This window comes from Lactuca sativa, chromosome 8 (genome assembly GCF_002870075.4).
Source record: "Lactuca sativa cultivar Salinas chromosome 8, Lsat_Salinas_v11, whole genome shotgun sequence".
Classification (NCBI taxonomy): domain Eukaryota; kingdom Viridiplantae; phylum Streptophyta; class Magnoliopsida; order Asterales; family Asteraceae; genus Lactuca; species Lactuca sativa.
In genome coordinates, this window is record NC_056630.2 from 88923355 (window position 1) to 88942222 (window position 18868).

An 18868-nucleotide genomic window follows, 5' to 3' on the forward strand; every position below is an offset into this window, starting at 1 on the left:
TGCTAAGGAAATTTAAACACATGAACTTTCCAAGTGGTGTTTTCTCATTAAAATAGTGAGTTATACAGTAATTACATAATATAAACCCTATCATACAAGGTTTTAAGTGAGTTGACCGGTTTGACTCGTTGACCTTGTCCGGCTTAGACTTGACCCGAATTTGACTATTGTCACAGGATGAGCGAGTCAGATTATTCAACCGAACCTGAACGTTCGGTCAATTTCGCTTCTTACATTTGAGGTTGAGAGGTAGTTTTAGGTACTGACTCCGATTCCAACATACCTAGCCCTTGCAATATTTTGTTGAATGATGCTTCAGGAAGAGCTTTGGTAAAGACGTCAGCCAGTTGATCAGTGGTTCTTACAAAGTGTACTTCGACGTTTCCATCTTCCACATGATCTTTGATGAAGTGATACCTCAGTGCTATGTGTTTGGTTTTAGAGTGTTGCACTGGGTTATGACAGATCCTAATTGCACTTTCAGAGTCACAATATAGTGGGATCTTCTTCATATTGAGTCTATAGTCTCGAAGTTGACTCTGGATCCAAATCACTTGGGAGGTGCAGGATGCAGCGGCTATGTATTCCGCTTCGGCAGTAGACAACGACACGCACGTTTGTTTCTTGGATTGCCAGCTGACCAACTTCCCGTCAAGGAATTGACAGCCGCCAGTGGTGCTTTTTCTGTCGAGTCCACATCCTCCAAGGTCTGCATCTGAGTAGGCTTGAACGAAGAAGCCTGAGTTAGATGGATACCATAGACCTAAGGAGGTAGTTCGCTTGAGATAGCGTAGAATGTTCTTGACTGCAAGCATGTGAGGTTCGCGTGGGTTTGCCTGAAATCTAGCACAGTAACACACAGAAAACATGATGTCAGGCCTGCTAGCAGTAAGATACATTAGTGAGCCAATCATTTGACGATAGAGCGTGATATCGACAGCCGGTTTGTCTAGAGATGGAGTTAGCTTGGTGCCGAATGCCATTGGGACTTTGACTTTGGAGTCTCCCATCATACCAAACTTTGCTAGGAGAGTCTTCGTGTAAGCTTCCTGATTGATAAAGATGCCTTCGGGTCTTTGTCTAATATTTAAACCAAGGAAAAAGTTAATAGGACCCATTGAGCTCATTTCAAATTTAGTCTCCATCAGCTTTCTGAATTCAGCTGTTAGGCTGGGATTCGTTGAGCCAAAGATGATGTCATCGACATAAATTTGAACTATCATAAGGTGGTTACCTTCCTTTTTGCGAAAGAAGGTTGGGTCAACCAAACCTTGTTTGAATTTAGACATCTTTAAGAATTTAGTTAGCATTTCATACCAGGCTCTCGGAGCTTGTTTGAGACCATACACAGCTTTATCCAAAATGTAGCAATGATTTGGATACTTTTCGTTCACGAACCCAGGAGGTTGCTCCACGTACACTGTTTCTTCTAGTTCTCCATTAAGAAATGCACACTTGACGTCCATTTGGAAAACTTCGAAGTTTTTGTGAGCAGCATAAGCAAGAAAGATTCTTAAAGATTCGAGCCTAGCTACAGGAGCGAAAGTCTCTTCATAATCAATTCCTTCCTCCTGACAATATCCTTTTACCACCAGACGAGCTTTGTTCCTTATCACGTTCCCTTCCTTGTCCATTTTATTCCTAAAGACCCATTTGAGACCAACAACCGAGGCATCTGGAGGAGTTGGAATGAGGCGCCAGACTTTGTTCCTTTCAAATTCGTTCAGTTCGTCTTGCATCGCTTGAACCCAATCGGAGTGATCGAGAGCAGTGTTAACTGTCTTCGGTTTAACTTTGGATACGAATGAGTTAAACATGCAAAACTCAACTTTAGAAAATAAGGATGTCTGTTTTGCCTTTAGTTGTGATCGAGTTAGGACCTTTTCAGAGACATCACCAACCACTTGAGAGATAGGATGATCTCTGGTCCATTTGGTGAAAGGAGGGTAGTTTGGATCAAAGGTTGGGTCTAGTTCAACATTGATCATTTCTTCTGGCTCGGATTGGCTTTCGTAGTCGAGTGACATATCAGCATGCTCCCCCTCGATAGATGAGTTATGAGAAGCTTGAGGTTCAGAGGTTTCTTGTGGTGCTGGGCTTTCAGACGTTGATGCACCTTTGGTTGGTGAAGCACTTTCGGTTGGAGTTGGACTTTCTGGAGCAGTTGTAGAGCTTGGCTCCCCCTCAACAAGTGAGCTTGGCTCCCCCTCAACTGAAGCATTGTTGGATGGAGGTTCATCAGAATTCGATCCTCCTTCGTTCATTCTCCTGGCAGCTTCTTCGACTATTTGTTGCATATGGTCTACCTTGTTGTCTGCTGCACCTGCTTCTGAGAGAGTAGCTTTCTCTGGTTCGTCAAAGAGCTCCATAAATTTTTCGTATAGATTAGCAATCGAGATTGTGACTTGGCCAGTTTGAGGAAAGATTTCCTCAGCTGTGTCTACCTTGGCCTGTAGCTTTTTGACATAGCTATCATCAAAGGTCACGTAATAGGTCTCTTCGATTTTCCTCGAACGCTTGTTTAGGACTCTGTATGCTTTGGAAGTAAGAGAGTAACCCAGAAAGATTCCCTCGTCGGCTTTGACATCGAATTTGTTGCGGTGTTCTTTAGAGTTAAAGATGAAACACCGTGAGCCGAACACATGGAAAAATTTCACATTGGGCTTTCTGTTGTTGAGAATCTCGTAAGGCGTGAGCGTGAAAAGCTTGTTGAGATATGACCTGTTCTGCGTAAAACAAGCAGCAAAAATAGCATCAGCCCAAAAATAAAGAGGTAAGGAAGCGAAACTTAGCATAGTTCGGGCAGCTTCACACAAAGATCGGTTTCGTCTTTCGACAATTCCGTTCTGTTGAGGTGTGTAGGGAGCTGAGAAGTTGTGACTTATTCCCTTTTCTGCTAGAAATTCTTCAAATTCCCTGTTCTTGAATTCCAGACCATTGTCGCTCCTGATGTTGCGAACGACCTTCTTGAGTTGTACTTCAATTTTCTTGATGAACACATTCAGCTTATGAGTCGCTTCAGATTTTAGCTTTAGAAAGAACACCCATGTAAATCGCGAAAAGTCATCAACAATAACAAGAATATACTTGCTACCACCGATGCTTTCGATAGATGAAGGACCACACAAATCAATATGAAGTAATTCGAGTGGTTCAACAACTTTGGTGTTAATTATGGATGGATGACTTTGACGACTCTGTTTCCCCATTTCGCATGCAGCACACAAATGATCTCTGTCGAACTTGAGCAATGGAAAACCTCGAACATGACCTCCAGTGACAAGTTTGTTGATATCTTTAAAGTTGAGATGAGAGAGTCTTCGGTGCCACAACCAGCTTTCGTCAGATTGTGCTTTTGATAACAAGCATATAGCTGGGTTTCCCTTGATGGGTTTGAGGTTTAGAGGAAACATTTCACCCTTACGTTCAGATTTGAGAATTACTTTCTTCGTCTTCTTCTCAATAATTTCAGAACCTTCATCGTCGAATGAGACTTTGAGACCTGTACTTCCAACAAGCTGAGATACACTGATGAGGTTGTGTTGCAGTCCTTCCACATATGCCACCTTCCTTATAGTAAAATCACCATTAGTAATCATTCCGTATCCCTTTATGTTGCCGAAAGAGTTGTTTCCAAACTTAACGTTGCCACCATTTGCAAGAGACCTGTATTCCCTGAACTCCTCTTTCCTCCCTGTCATGTGACGTGAGCAGCCACTATCGACGTACCATTCTTCATCAAACTGCTCGTCACTTATAACCTGCAAAAATTAAGCAGATTTAGGAACCCAAAGTTTCTTGGGTCCACGTGAGCTTATACAGGAACATGAATAGTAAGAGAGATGTCAACAAGATATGTTCATTTTATAAGTGTTGTTTCATCTTTCTTTTTAATGGTAAAGACTTTTATTTTATTAGGATTGGGTGCGTTTGGTTTAGACTCTGGTGTGGATGCAGAAACCTTCTGTTTGCCCTTTTGTTCAGCTGACGAATGAGATTTTTGAGAACGAACAGAATGAGCTTTAGAGCAAGATGGAGATGAATTGGAAGAATTAGAAGAATTATATGAATGAGAAGGAGTGGGCTTAGATTGAGATGACTTCTTGGTTGGAGACTCTAGGTGACCCTTTTGCTTTTGATCATTGGTGGGACTGACCTTAGAGTTTTGATTTCCTTTGATAACAGAACCGAACCTTTGCTTTCGGTTGAAGTCGTTCTGTGAGCCGAACCTTGGCTTTCGGTTGGAGTCATCCTCAGAACCGAACCTTTGCTTTCGGTTGGTATTCTTTTCCGAACCGAACATTGGCTTTTGGTTGTTGTGGCTCTCATGCTTTTTTGACAGGATCATTCTCAACCTTCATATTCTTGTCTTGATGTGAGAAGTATGCATTCTGGGATTGTCAGAATTGTTTCCTTTCAGAGAGATTCTTCCTGTATCTCTGGTTCCTTTCACGTTTCTTATTTCTCATCTGCTTCGGTTAATGATGGATATTGGCTTTCATTTTCGGTTTCTCCTTGGCCGGTTCACTTTGGACTGTGGGAGTTTCACTTTGAACTGACGAACTAGAGGGAACTTCTTCTTTGGCTGAGCTTCCATTCCCTTGAGGAATGTCTTTCGTACCACTGGTACTTGGCACATCGAAATTGTCTGGCTTGTTCAAGGGTTCTGGTATGTATCTACCTTTACTGATCCATGAAGTCCTTTCTGACAAGCCTTTAGTTTCATCTGCATTGTCGATTGGAGCTGACCAAAAGAACTCATCGCAGCCATCAGCATTATCTTCGTTTACGATAGCTGTGAGTTCAGCAGTCTGATGTTCGGTTACTCCTGTGACCTTGTACACTTGATTTGGAGTGGTCCTGACCTTTTGATATACAACTGCTTTTTCTGCTAAGATCGGGGACTTTTGCTGGGACAATCGAGCGAACTCCACTGAATTTTCAGAAATTAGATTCTTGTGGTTTTCAGGTTCGCTTTTTACAAATTCTGAGCAGTCAACCGTGTCCTCTACAGAAATTTCACTCATGTTGTCATCCTCATTAAGCTCAGATGCATTTTCAACATCAATTTTATTTTCTGAGCTCAAGTTGGCATTTAAAGAGTCAAATTTTTGTATGGTTTCGGTTCTCAGTTTAAGTCTATCATTTTCATCCAAAAGGTTTTTGAGCATGTCCTTGTGGTCCTTGGATTTAATGAAAGATTCAATTTTGTCCAGTCCATACATATAGGTCGGATTGACGTCATCAGATGATATCACACTCTCACAATTATAAGCTTCAGCATCGATTTCATCCTCCTTAAACTCAAGGAAGGGCAAAATCATGCGATGGATCTTTTGTCCTATTTCACAATCCAAGTGAAGCTGAGTAATATTAGTGTAAAGACGTTTTGCAATCAAACAAAAAACATTACGCTGTTTTAACAATTTTAAATTGTCTCTCTGTAAATAAATGTTTTCGTCTTTTATTTTAACTAATTCAGACTCCTTCAACTCGATCCACATGCGCCGCTCCTCACTCTTCGAAGACACCCTGCTTAATTGATCAGTTAGGTTAGAATTGGTGACTCGAGTTTGAGTTAAACTACTCTCTAAATGTGAGATTCGTGAATTAACACTTTTTAGTTCTTTTTCATAGGAGCTTTGTGGTACTTTAAATGAAACAAAAACCGATTGTACCTTCTTGATCAGTTCATCGAGTTCATTGAACTGCGCGCTGAGCGGTTTGGCCGTAAAGCACATATCCTGCTGCTCCTTCGGTTCATTGCTTCCACCATCGGTGTTGTATCCCCTCATCTGAGATACTTCCGACACCATCAAGCACCTGCCTCCACTGCTCTCCTCTTTAGCCACATAAGCCTTTCCATGTGAAGGCTTCCTCACTTCATCGTCTTCGGAGTCAGTTGACCAAACTTCCACACCACCGAACTCGTCATCAACAACTGAACCCTGCACAATTAGAGCATTCATGGAAGGGTTAGCGGTAGATTTCTTCTTCCTCATCTCATCAAGCTTTTTCTGCAGCAAAGCTTCCTCATCCTTTTCCTCATCTTTTTCAGCCATCTTTTTGAGGACACAATCCTTAGCATAGTGGTTTTTCCCACCACAGTAGTAACAGTTCACTCCAGAATCACCATCTGCCTTCGGTTCCTTCTTGGGCTCTTCAACCTTCGGTTCATTATTAACCTTTTCTGAACTATAACTCCCCTGCCAGTTTCGATTTTTGCTGCTGGGAATCTTTTCTTAACGAACCTCTTGGGGTTAGATACCATCATAGCATAATCCTCAGACGTGAGGTCATACTCCTCCAAGTTGAAGTCTTCTTCCTCCATCACAGCTTTACTTTTTGAAAGGAAGGCCAGCGAACCTAGGCTTGAAACAACGTTCTTTTCCTACAGCACAATCTTCTCCTGGGACTTGAGAATACCCACCAGTTTCGCCAAAGAATAAGATTTAAACTGTTCATAGGCTTTAACCGTGGACACCACTGCTCTCCACTCTGACCTTAAACCATTTAGAAACGTAACCTTCTGCTCGATAAGCTTCCTTTCGATGTCATGTTTGATCATCTTGCTGAGAAGATGATTGAAGCGATCGAACGTCTGGGTCACAGTTTCTTCGGCTCCTTGCCTAAATTCTCCAAACTCAGATAAGAGCAAGGTTTGGATAGAGTGTTCAAGATCCTCGTCTGTAGAGTACAGTTCACGAAGTCTATCCCAAACTTCCTTTGCCGTCGTGCATGAGCTTACCAACCTGAAGGTGTCGGACTGAAGGGCAAATCTGATCAATCGTAACGCCTTAATATTGCACTGGAATTTGTCCTTTTCATCTTGCGCAATATCTTTAACATCCTTCAGCAGATCATTATACTCCTTTTGAGTTTTAATAATCCTCGACGTTGCAGAGTGAGAAAAAGGTCCATTAATGATTGCTTCCCATATGAGGTATCCATTATCCTCAGATCCTATAACGTAGTCTTCGAAGTGATGCGCCCAGACTTCATAATCATGGGTATATAGGATGGGAATCTTCGTGGTTGAACCGATGCTGTTGGAAATATTGATGGGATTCGATTGCGACTCGTCCATTATGATCGAAAACCTGTTCAAAGATCAGACTTGTAATAACTCAGATTAGGGCAAAATAATAAATATCAAGATACGTCAATAATGAGACGACGGCTCAATAAATATCAGTAATTGCGGAAAAACCCTAATTGAAACCTTTTCATAGAAAAGAAGTGTATCGATTACACAGCCTCCTGCTCTGATACCAATTGATGAGATTAAAATTTAATCTTGAAGATCGATTAGATCTTAAACAGGTGAATAAATATTTAAACAGTAAGAACGAATGCAAAATAAAGAACAACTCAACGATGAATCAAACGAGTCGAATGATTATAAACAAAACCCTCAGAAGAGCTCGATCAAGAACATCAACTGTAGAGGGTTGAAGGTTTACAAGAACGATAAAATAAATCTGCAATGTTATCGTAATCGTTACTTCTCAATTGTTAACCTAATATGCATGCAAGCATATCTTTATATAATAAACCTAGCAAACTCACGGTTGGACAGGCCCAATACCGGAGTACAAAATAAATGGACTAACAGCCGAGCCCAATTACGCAATCTTCAAACGAGTCTTCAACTCAACAATGCCATTCATGGGGCACATGCCAAGGCTGTGCGACCGGAGATGCAGAAGAGGGAACGGGTCGTTGGTTTGGTTTCAGAGTTCGTTACGGATGGACGAGGGCTTATGACTTTTCAGGGTCAGATTTGGGTACCGTTTGTGGGCGGTACGCGTACTACTTTGATGGAAGAGGCTCATCGGTCGAAATTTTCGATCCATCCGGGGGCTACGAAGATGTATTTGGATTTGAAGAAAGAGTATTGGTGGCCCTGTATGAAGAGGGACGTCGCCTGGTTTGTTGAGAGGTGCTTGACCTGCCGCAGGGTTAAGGCCGAGCACCAGAGACCGCATGGCATGTTGCAGCCATTGGAGGTTCCCGAGTGGAAGTGGGAACAAATCACTATGGATTTCATCACCAAATTGCCGAGAACTGCCAGAGGAGTTGATGCAATTTGGGTGATTGTGGATAGGTTGACGAAGAGCGCTCACTTCCTTGCCATCAGTGAGAGTTCTTCGGCGGAGAAGTTGGCGGAGATATATGTGAGAGAAGTGGTATCTCGGCATGGGGTGCCGATCTCGATTGTTTCGGACCGTGATGTGCGTTTCACTTCCAGATTCTGGAAGAAATTTCATGAGGAGTTGGGTACTAGATTGCATTTTAGTACCGCATATCATCCCCAGACAGACGGTCAGAGTGAGCGGACGATTCAGACACTTGAGTACATGCTTCGAGCATGTGTGTTGGATTTCGGGGGTAGCTGGGATGCGTATTTACCCTTGGCAGAGTTTTCCTACAACAACAGCCATCATTCGAGCATTGGTATGCCACCCTTTGAGCTGTTGTATGGTTGGAGGTGTCGGACCCCCATTTGCTGGGGAGAGGTTGGGCAGAGAGTGATGGGCAGTACAGAAATCGTGCTTCAGACGACAGAGCAGATTCAGCAGGTCAGACAGAGGTTATTGACCGCCCAGAGCCGACAGAAGAGTTATGCAGACAGACGCCGGTCCGAGCTTGAGTTTCAGGTCGGCGACTTCGTTCTCCTGAAGGTCTCTCCTTGGAAAGGAGTGATTCGATTCAGGAAGAGGGGCAAGTTGGGGCCCCGGTATATTGGGCCATTTCGTGTGATTGCGAGGGTAGGCCGGGTAGCCTATCGTTTGGAATTGCCAGCAGAGTTGGGGCAGATCCACAACACTTTCCATGTGTCGCAATTGAGGAAGTGTATAGCCGATGAGTCGACAGTGGTTCCATTAGAGGATATTCAGGTGGATGCGAGCCTGAATTATGCCGAGAGACCAGTAACCATCAGAGATCGGAAGATCAAGGTTCTGAGGAACAAGGAGGTACCTCTGGTGTTGGTTCAGTGGCAACACCGGAAGGGATCGGAGATGACCTGGGAGCCAGAGCGCGAGATGCGGGAGCAGCATCCAGAGCTATTTTCAGAACGAGACTTCGAGGGCGAAGTCTAGTTCTAGTGGGGGAGAGTTGTAACAGCCCGGATTTCCAGGTATCTTTTTTTGTTTTGATTTTTTGGTGTTTTGAGAGGGGACTCGGCGAGTTGGAGCTCAGACTCGCCGAGTAGGGTCGCGATTCTGGACGCGGGATTCGTCTGGACTCGGCGAGTCCAGGATATGGACTCGGCGAGTCCGTGTTGTTTAATGAAACCCTAATTTCTAGGGTTTGGGACCTATTTAAAGGGCCTTATGGCCGTCATTTGTACCCAACAGTCCATAGAGAGAAACCCTAGAGTGCTTTAGCGATTTGAGAGAGAGAGGAAGCATTTCTTGACCTTTGTGTGTTGTTTAGCAAAGAAGAGGGAGGTTCTAGCCAAGAGGAGGCAAAGGAGGTTGCTATTATGTGGATTTGAAGCTTAGATCTTCGATCTAAAGGTATGATTTCGGCTCATCTTCTGTTTTGTGAAGTATAGTGGATTTAGGGTTTCTTGTGGCCTTTGTTGGGTTGATTTGATGGCCAAATAGTCCCTTGCTAGTGATGAGGCTTTGGATCTGGATCCATAGAGGTCCAGAGGGCCTCATTCATCAAGCTTTATGAAGAACAATGGAGGTTATGACCTTGAGTTGTGGTATTTGTTGATAATTCTTCATATATGGTCATATAGAGGTTGTATGTATATCAAGATAGGGGCTTTACATGGTGAATCAGTCTAGAAAGGCCAGATCTATGAGTTAATGGAACAGATCTGACCTTAGAAGCGAGTTTGAGTGATTGCATGGCATGGACTCGCCGAGTCCGATGAACAGACTCGGCGAGTAGCTTGAAGATTGCCCTTAGATCGGCCAGTGAGTGGTCCAGCCGAGTCATGGGTTGACTCAGTGAGTCAGGGCGAGTTAGGAAGGGTGGTTAGTGGACTGAGTCGAACTGGGACTCGTCGAGTTGTTCTTGGAACTCGGCGAGTTGAGTCGGGGTGGCCCCGCGATTCTGCCAGGTGGAACTCGTCGAGTCAGGGGGACTACTCGACGTGTAAAAAGGGAATCCTAGAGAGTTGGTGAAAACGTCTAGACTCGTCGAGTTGCCCTTGTGCACTCGCCGAGTCCGGTCAAAGTTGACCGTTGACCGTTGACCAGAGTTGACCTGTGTTGACTTCTTAGGGATAGTCAACCTTAGAGATAAAAAGTGTTAATTAGAGTCATGTGATGTTATAGGAGGATTAGAGCTCGGAGGATCGAGCACGAGGGATTTCCAGGTTTCGTGAGATACCGAAATACGCGAGGTGTGTCTTCTCACTATACTTTACCTTGAGTAGGTAATTAGAGCTATGTGTTAGTGTGTGTATGTTATGTGTATGCTATGTGTTGTACTGCATTATTTCTATGTGATTTATGCTGTGCACGTTTACAGAGTTGGAACCGGAAGGTTCCTAGAGTTAGAACCTGAGGGTTCACAGAGTTTGGGTGCACGGACCCATAGAGTTATAGCCTCGAGTGGCTAATATGTGTTTTATGTGTGGTATTTTGGGGAACTCACTAAGCTCCGTGCTTACAGTGTTAGTGTTGTTGTTTCAGGTACTAGCGATGATCGTGGGAAGGCGCCGGCTTGATCCGTACACACTCAGGGGACTTTTGATATATATTTATGTGATCTTGGGATTTGAATGATACGAATTGGAATTTTAAACTTAACGTTTTATGAAATTAAATGAGAAATGTTTTTATATTTGCGAAAAATTATTTTGAAAATTCTCGATGTTACAGTTTCGGAGGCTGAAGAGGATGCCCTTAACCTTGAGTTTAGGGTCTTAAATATAGAAGAAAACATAAAAGTAATGGGCTTGGGCGGTAGCTGCAGCCACGTCATGGCAGCCATCCCAGATACGTGTTCATGAATTTAGAATGTCACGTCTTGGTGCTAAATCCACCACATCATGACACATGGTTTTTTCCCCCTAAAACCTTTCTTTTAATCTCCCAGGCCCTCCACCGATCTATCCAAGAAAACGGGTGTTATAGATTAGATGTAGATTTTTATTTTGGTATTTCCTTGTTGCCTTAAAGTGTGATTATGATTCATAGTAAACCCGACAATATCATGGGACGCAAAATGTTATTGTAGTTTAGAATTCCACACTTTTTGAAAACTCTGATGACTTCTTAGAATATTTAGATGGAAAAATCCAGGTCTTTACAATGTTGCTCTATGTTTTATATGGTGAGGGGTTATATTTGAAAGGATTTTCGTATGCAAATATGGGCGGTTGCATAAACTCATGTTTGAACACTATAGGGTATGTTCTTATAGTCAAGAGCACATCGGTTAGTTGGATGTCTAGACTTTAAAAGAGTGTTGGTTTCTTCAATAATAGAAGCATATTACATAATCATTAATGAAGCAAGTAAAGAGATTATTTGGTTGAAGAACTTCCAACAAGAGTTGAGCTTGAATCAAGAAGATTATATCCTTTATTATGACAATCAAAATTCATTTCATCTTGGAAATAATATGTGTAGGATGAAACATATTTAGATGAGATATTCACCAAAGAGCTCATCAATGATGATACATTGCCATTAACGAAGATCCTTAATATAAAAAATCTAATAAGTTGTTTACTAAGATGGTAACAAATAAAAATTAAATATATGTATAGCTTCAACAAGCCATCTAAATAATTGATGAGAAGGTGTTAGACTAGTAAGAGAAGGTTACATAATTTTAGGTTTACAATAGATACATGAATTGGACGGTAGTTGAGCCTCCAAGTGAGAATTTTTGGTTTTAGAGTATGATGATTTCTCAAGGGACATGATTGGCACTATAGCGATAAAGAAATCTGGACCACACTATATATTAATCTCATGTAACTTGTAAACCTCATTACAAAATAAATATTGTAGCATTCTTATCCTCATTGTATAAATTATACAATTATTATGTGTTTTTCATTTTTTCTTTTCATCTTATATCACATGTGTTGATCATTTACCTAACATCGATCAAGTATGTTATTTTCTCGAAACCCTAAAATGCCCTATACTTCATTCTTATATCACATGTGTTAATCATAGAAATAAGTGTATCATAGTGGAGTGAGACTATTAGTCTATAATTACAAATACCCTATACTTCATTGTTGGACTCGAATCAAGTGTGTTATTTTCCTACACCCTAAAATGCCACCTTGATCGGAGCACCTTATTGTCATTAATGAACTCGGATTGTGTTTGTTACTCACCGAAACCCTGAAATGACACCTCAAAACCAACATTTCTATGTCCTTAGGGGCATGTACTTAATTATTAAATTTCTTATTAGTTTTATCATGTATATAAATGGAAATAAATGGAAAAACTGAAAGTAAGAGGATTACGCTTAGATTTAGTCATTCATGATTCTTCGATCTACAAAAAAGATTGGACGAGTTTCGAGATATATTTTGGAATATAAGAACCTAGTATGAATTACAAAGAGGATCTATAGCCGTAACTTAAAGTTATCCCCACGAATACACTGACTCTCAATTTTGTATGCACGTAAGAAAATGGTAATAAAGTAATGTGTGGAAGTCACTGATTGTTACCTATTTGATCATCGAGTGAACAAATTTCATGGGTTTATTAATGACGACCACTATAGATGTATGATGTGTTCGATATGACTCAAATGACAAAGTTGTACAAGAAACATTAAAAAAAATATTACGTTTACGTATGTCAATGGTACAGTTATTGCAAGCTCAATAGTGTATAAATGCATGTTGATTTAGGTTTAATTAATATCGCGGTTCATGGTGGTAAACATATTCGGCTCTTGGGTACGTATGTTTCATGATCGGTTAATGCTTTGTACATACTTTATGGTGCTAGCATTATGTGTCGAGCCTCGACACAAGGCTAATGACACATCATCATCAAGTCCTCCAAATCTGAAGTAAAAACAGACTTTCTTGGTATTTGGTTTGGATTTAGACCTTCGCCTTCTATGTGTCGTCTTTTTCCTCGAATATCACAACCGATGGCTAGTCCTTTTAATGCATGTTATGTCGTTTTTGGTAAAGTCGGCGGTCGTTTTCGCAAAAAAGCTTTAAAATTTTATCTTTTAATTTGCCATGCTTGCAGTTCTCTCTACTGAGAATGATTAGTTTACACTTTTTTAGACGTTTGATTTGATCAGAGGATATACTTTTTTTCATATTAATGTGATATACTATTGGTAAATCTTTTCCCCAATACATTATTCACCAAAATATGTGTCTCCTGTTGCATAAAAGATGTCAATATGTGCATGCCTACATTTTAATAAAAGAAATTATTTTGAATACACGACACTACCAAAATCTATAAAAAAGAATGATAATCTTTCGGTAAGAAGGTATTTGACCTAAAGAAGAAAAAACATATATACAAAATTAGTCAAAAAGATGCATGGTTCAACAATTTTTTCAATCCAACTGTTTAATTTCTTCTTCTTCGTCTTGTTTCAAGTTCAACATGGGTGAAATCTCCACGTGTCACTCCATGGCACCTCCACCTCACTTTATCAACATCACCGGTTTAAAATCCCTAATTTCAGTTAAACACTTTTTCACTCGTTTCAAGACAAACCCATGTCTAATAACCATCTTCCCTTGTATTCAAGGTGCTACCTATAGGAAAAGGTAGACCTTTAGTTCGGGATTTTGTCAAGAAATTGCATTCATTTGTGTTAAATTTTTGCTATTTTAAGGATGTTTTGGAAGGTACTAGGTAAAATAGATTGATGTGTATAGGCCCATTGATTACTGATTGAGTCAGATTAAGATGATGATGCTAATTTGATAATAATCAAAGATAAAAACTAATCATAGTATCATACACCTGAAACCTCATTTCTTAAAAAACCATTAATGTATATATGGAAAGTAATCAATTACAGATATTTTCATTAATTGTATTTCTATTATGTAAATATGTAATTAATGTGTATATCAAATAAAAAATTTGTAATCCACCTTTCAGTCATCTAGGGTTTTCTTATTTATATCTTGGGGCAGTTTTTTTTTTCATCTTAGTGCTCTTGAGCTACAAAGAAAGTTCTTTGATCTTCAACAATTTTGCCAGGTTAGATTTTAATTTTTTTTTTTTAGAAAACTAATGCGTATATTAGATCTAAATATATAAATGGGTTTCTAATTTTTTAGCCGAAAATTTGTTATATCTAGTGATCAAGCTTTTGTCCCAACAAATTTTAATCTTGAATTATGAAACAATTATTAATAAATCTATAAAGTATCGATCTTTGATTATTACCACCATTACTAGTTATCAAGTTTTTAATGCCTTTTGTTTTTAACCCCACACTTCTATACAAGCTTTTTAAGGTATAGGCTTCAACAAGGTAGGTCCTAGGACCTACCTTTTTTTTTTAAATACAACAAATATATATATATATATATATATATATATATATATATATATATATATATATATAATATGAAGGACCTATCTCATTTTTGCTAAAAGACCCACCTATTTTTTTCTAAAAGACCTAACTATTTTAGTTTTATTTACATAAGGAACCATGTGGTTTTTGGTTCTAGATTCACCACTGCTTTCAATAAACAAATCTTTGTTGATGCTTTTAGAATCATCATTCATATAGGTTGGCTTTTAATTTCGTTTGGAATTTTTTTATAGCTTTAATTTCCAGATTTAATCCTCATATATATATATATATATATATATATATATATATATATATATATATATATATATATATATATATATATATATATATATATTAAAAAACAATGGAATTTTGGAATTTTAAAAAGTTTTATATGTTTTTTTTTCATAATATTACCATGATTGATTGTTCACGTAACACCGTATTGTATTGCTTTTAACTAAAATTCTTATATTAAGAAATAGTTTTAGGTTGAGTTTTGATGCATATAAATTACCTCACTTGTTGAGTTTATCGCAATGTAGTAACTGGTATGGCCATTAAAGTAGTTAATATATATATATATATATATATATATATATATATATATATATATATATATATATATATATATATATATATATATATATCCTATTAATAAGCTTATTGTTTCACACAAGCTTTCCAAAAATATATTTATATGTTTTTTCTACAAGTTTTCAGATGTAGCCTTATGTATGTCACTTTACATCAATCATCTTATAAACTAGATTTTACAAAACGTTATTACTTTGTCAACCACCACCTTGCTTGTAAAGAAAAACTAAATTTTCAACTAATACACCAAATGTAATGCACCAAACACAGCAACGTTAGCCAAAAAATTATCTTATTATCGATGCACTTTGTCTTGTTTATGCAGTTTTGTCCAAATCACTGACAATGAGTCAACACCCTGTGAATCAAGGAGCCACCAACATATTCTACAAGACTCGGATCTGTGACAAGTTTCTAGAAGGAAACTGTGGAAATGGTGACAGTTGTACTTTTGCTCATGGCCCTACAGATTTACGTGAACCCCCACCAAATTGGCTAGAACTTGTGAAGGATAAAAGAGGACGGGATTTGAATGATGAGCAAAGAATCATATACCAGATGAAGATATGTCACAAGTTTGCTAAAACGGGTGAATGCTCTTATGGAGAAAAATGTAATTTTCTCCATGAAAGTCCCGCAAAATTCAAGGATCAAATTACAGAAAGAACAACTGGGGATTCTGTAATCAAGATTCGGACTATGGTTGAATGTGGTCAACCCAAAGGCAGTCATATTATCAAAGTTAGTACTGCTAGCAGTGATCCTAATGCTAAGTTTTTGAAAAATCGAATTTGTAGCAAATGGGAAACAACGGGGATGTGTGCACTTGGAGATAAATGTCACTTTGCACATGGGATTAAAGGTATACATCCATTTGTCCATCTGTTTTTAGTTGATTTATATACATACTAGGTGTAAGACTCATGTAATACATAGGTTTATTAAAAAAAATTAAATATGAAATTCTATACATTTAAGAAGTTTAAATTTATAAAAAAAAAATTAAAAAATATTGAATTATTAAAATTAAAGTGTTTTTTCTCTTTTAAATTTAAATTTAGAAATTTTGAAATTAAAAGGAAAGTCAATTAATGAAATTGATATGCATTTATTATTACATTTATTGCAATTAATACATTTAATCAATTATTATATGAAATTTAATAAAAATGTAAACAACCACAAAATGTAATGTGGAAAATTTTTATTGAAAATAACCACAAAATGACAAGAGGCAAAATGAAATTGATATGCATTTATTATTAAACTAGTTGTGAGACCCGTACATTATATGGGTTGATTAAAACAAAATGATAAATAGGAACAATTAAATGGATAGTTTATTTGAATTTGAAAATTGAAATAAATGAAAATTATGAGAAAAAACATGCAAAAAATAAATAAATAAAAATTATCTGTTGTGTTATCAGACTCGTATACTAAACAGGTGAATTATAACAAATTGTTAAACAAAAAGGTTTAAACTATAAATTTATTTGAAATTGAAATTTAAAATTGAAAATTGAAAGTTTGTAATTAATAATCATTATAGTAGATTTAATTTATGGAAACTAAATGAATGATATATTGGAAATAAAAACTGAAATAAATAACAAGTGGAAAATAAATATTTTTCAAAATTATGACAAAATAACATGTGCCAATTGAATGAGAGAATGACATGTGGTAAAATCATCCTTATTTATTAGGGTAGATTTATTGCAATTAATACATTTAATCAATTATGATATGAAATTTAATAAAAATGAAAACAACTACAAAATGTAATGTGAAAGAAATTTAATTGAAAATAACCACAAAATGACAATAGGAAAAATCAATAACAGTGTGCCATGTTGCAAAAAGATTTTCATTACTAGAGTAGATAAGTTTTATTGTTTTTTCCCATGGATAGAATATGATGTTTTGTTGCTAATAATGAAACACTATTCGATTAACTATCATAGATTCTTTTTCCTTTTTCATTTATCTTTGTAACTTTTGTTGTTAACTATCTTAGATTCTTGTTTTGTGATTTACCATCTTAGATTCTTGTTATGTATTCAAGTATATTTATCGTTACTTATGTGTTTTTCTTTTATTGTTTTTCTTTTTCAGAATTAAATACACCGGTTGCACCCATGCAGGTTCATGGTTCCATTGCCACCGGTTCGCTCCGCTTACCGGTGACTGAACTGCCGCCTAGTAATTCGGTCACAGTTGTTCCTTTAAAACAAGGTGAAGGAAGTGGATTTGCAAAGTTGAGATTATCAAATAAGAAGATCAATGGTATTTATGGAGATTGGATTGATGATGATGAAGAAGACGAGCAAGATAGTTAAGTAATAGCCTAAAAACCTAATTATCTTTTTATTCTAGACATTTGATCTTTTTTTATGTTCCCTTGAGATGAAATATGTGTTTGTGGCAAATACATGGGTTATGGTTCTTCTCTCCTAGAGGGATAAAACCGGTGTACATGTCTTCGCTGGTTTTTATAGAGAACTACAAGGCAATCTCATTCCTTGAAAAATGGTGTCTTCCTTAATTGTGTTGTTGAAACTTGTTTGGACATTGGTTTTTCTTGGATATATTGGTAGCTGCAGCAATGGTATTGTGCATTAGTTTGATCACATATGTGCTGAATGTACTTTATTGCTACTTTTTTTTATTAAAATTTACAAGTTCAATCATCAGCCTTAATTATAAATAAATATTATTAGCTCAAATAAACCCCAGAAAAGGTTGATATATGGCAACAAGAGTTTCATGTGACAGGGAAATCATGCAACCTGCATAGACTTAAATTGGATGTGTGGTTACTTGCCCAAATCCTAAAATGACACCAGGAGTCAACTAACTAGTTTTTTACTCTAGGATTTGTGCAAGAAATTAACACAGTCACTGCCTTCTTATGGGGACCGTTGATGAGTCTTTTAACTATAATTTCATTCTAAATAATATCTACTAAAGTATTATTTTCAAGATTTTTGATATAACTCCCTTTTTTTTTGCAATATTTTGCCGATTAAGCAACATTTTTTTATCACAGACTTTATACAAATGCAACACTCATGTTATCACTATCTTCTTGTTGGGTGGTTAAATAATAGGAATGGGTGGAGATTTTTCTATACTCTTTGATTAATTCACTGTAAATAATTTTTAATAAAATATAATGAAATTGTTAGAAAAAAAAAATACAATTTGGGATTTGATTTGATCATCATTAAAACAATGAGAGATTCGATAAATGCACCAACAATGATACCTTTCTTTAAGATATAATAGAAACAAAATTTAAAATTTATATGGATCAAACAAATAAATAAATAATGGAGTACTAAATTACACATAAATTGAGTCTTGTTTCTCGCCCTTTTGTCTAAGTAGAACAGAAGGGAATTAATCCTGGCTCCGTTAAAATATAGCACTCCACAAATAAAGAACATATCATAACGAGAGCACATATAGCAACCAACAATTCAATAATCACATACAAAAGTAGTCTCATATTTTTATTGATTTTGTTCGATCATGCCAAGTCCTATTTGTAATTTGTAAACGATTTTTATTGAGAGTATATACATTGGTTAAATTATATTTTACTAACCTTTTAAGCACAATATTATCTTTCAAAGCATAATCATACAAAAAGTGGTGCCCTAGGTCTATTTATGCTTAGTGTGTGAATGCAAGATAAGATTTTTACTCAAACAAATAACATTCACGTTATCACAAAATATTGAGACTCTTG

At 37.5% G+C, this 18868-nt stretch overlaps 1 protein-coding gene across 1 annotated transcript; it reads left to right on the forward strand.

Moving 5' to 3' along the window:
• Positions 1-15456: 15456 nt before the first annotated feature.
• Positions 15457-16089, forward strand: LOC111887407 (zinc finger CCCH domain-containing protein 39). The gene has a single exon (XM_023883578.2). The coding sequence runs from the start codon at positions 15457-15459 to the stop codon at positions 16021-16023; it is 567 nt and encodes a 188-aa protein (XP_023739346.2). The 3' UTR covers positions 16024-16089.
• The last annotated feature ends 2779 nt before the right edge of the window (positions 16090-18868 follow it).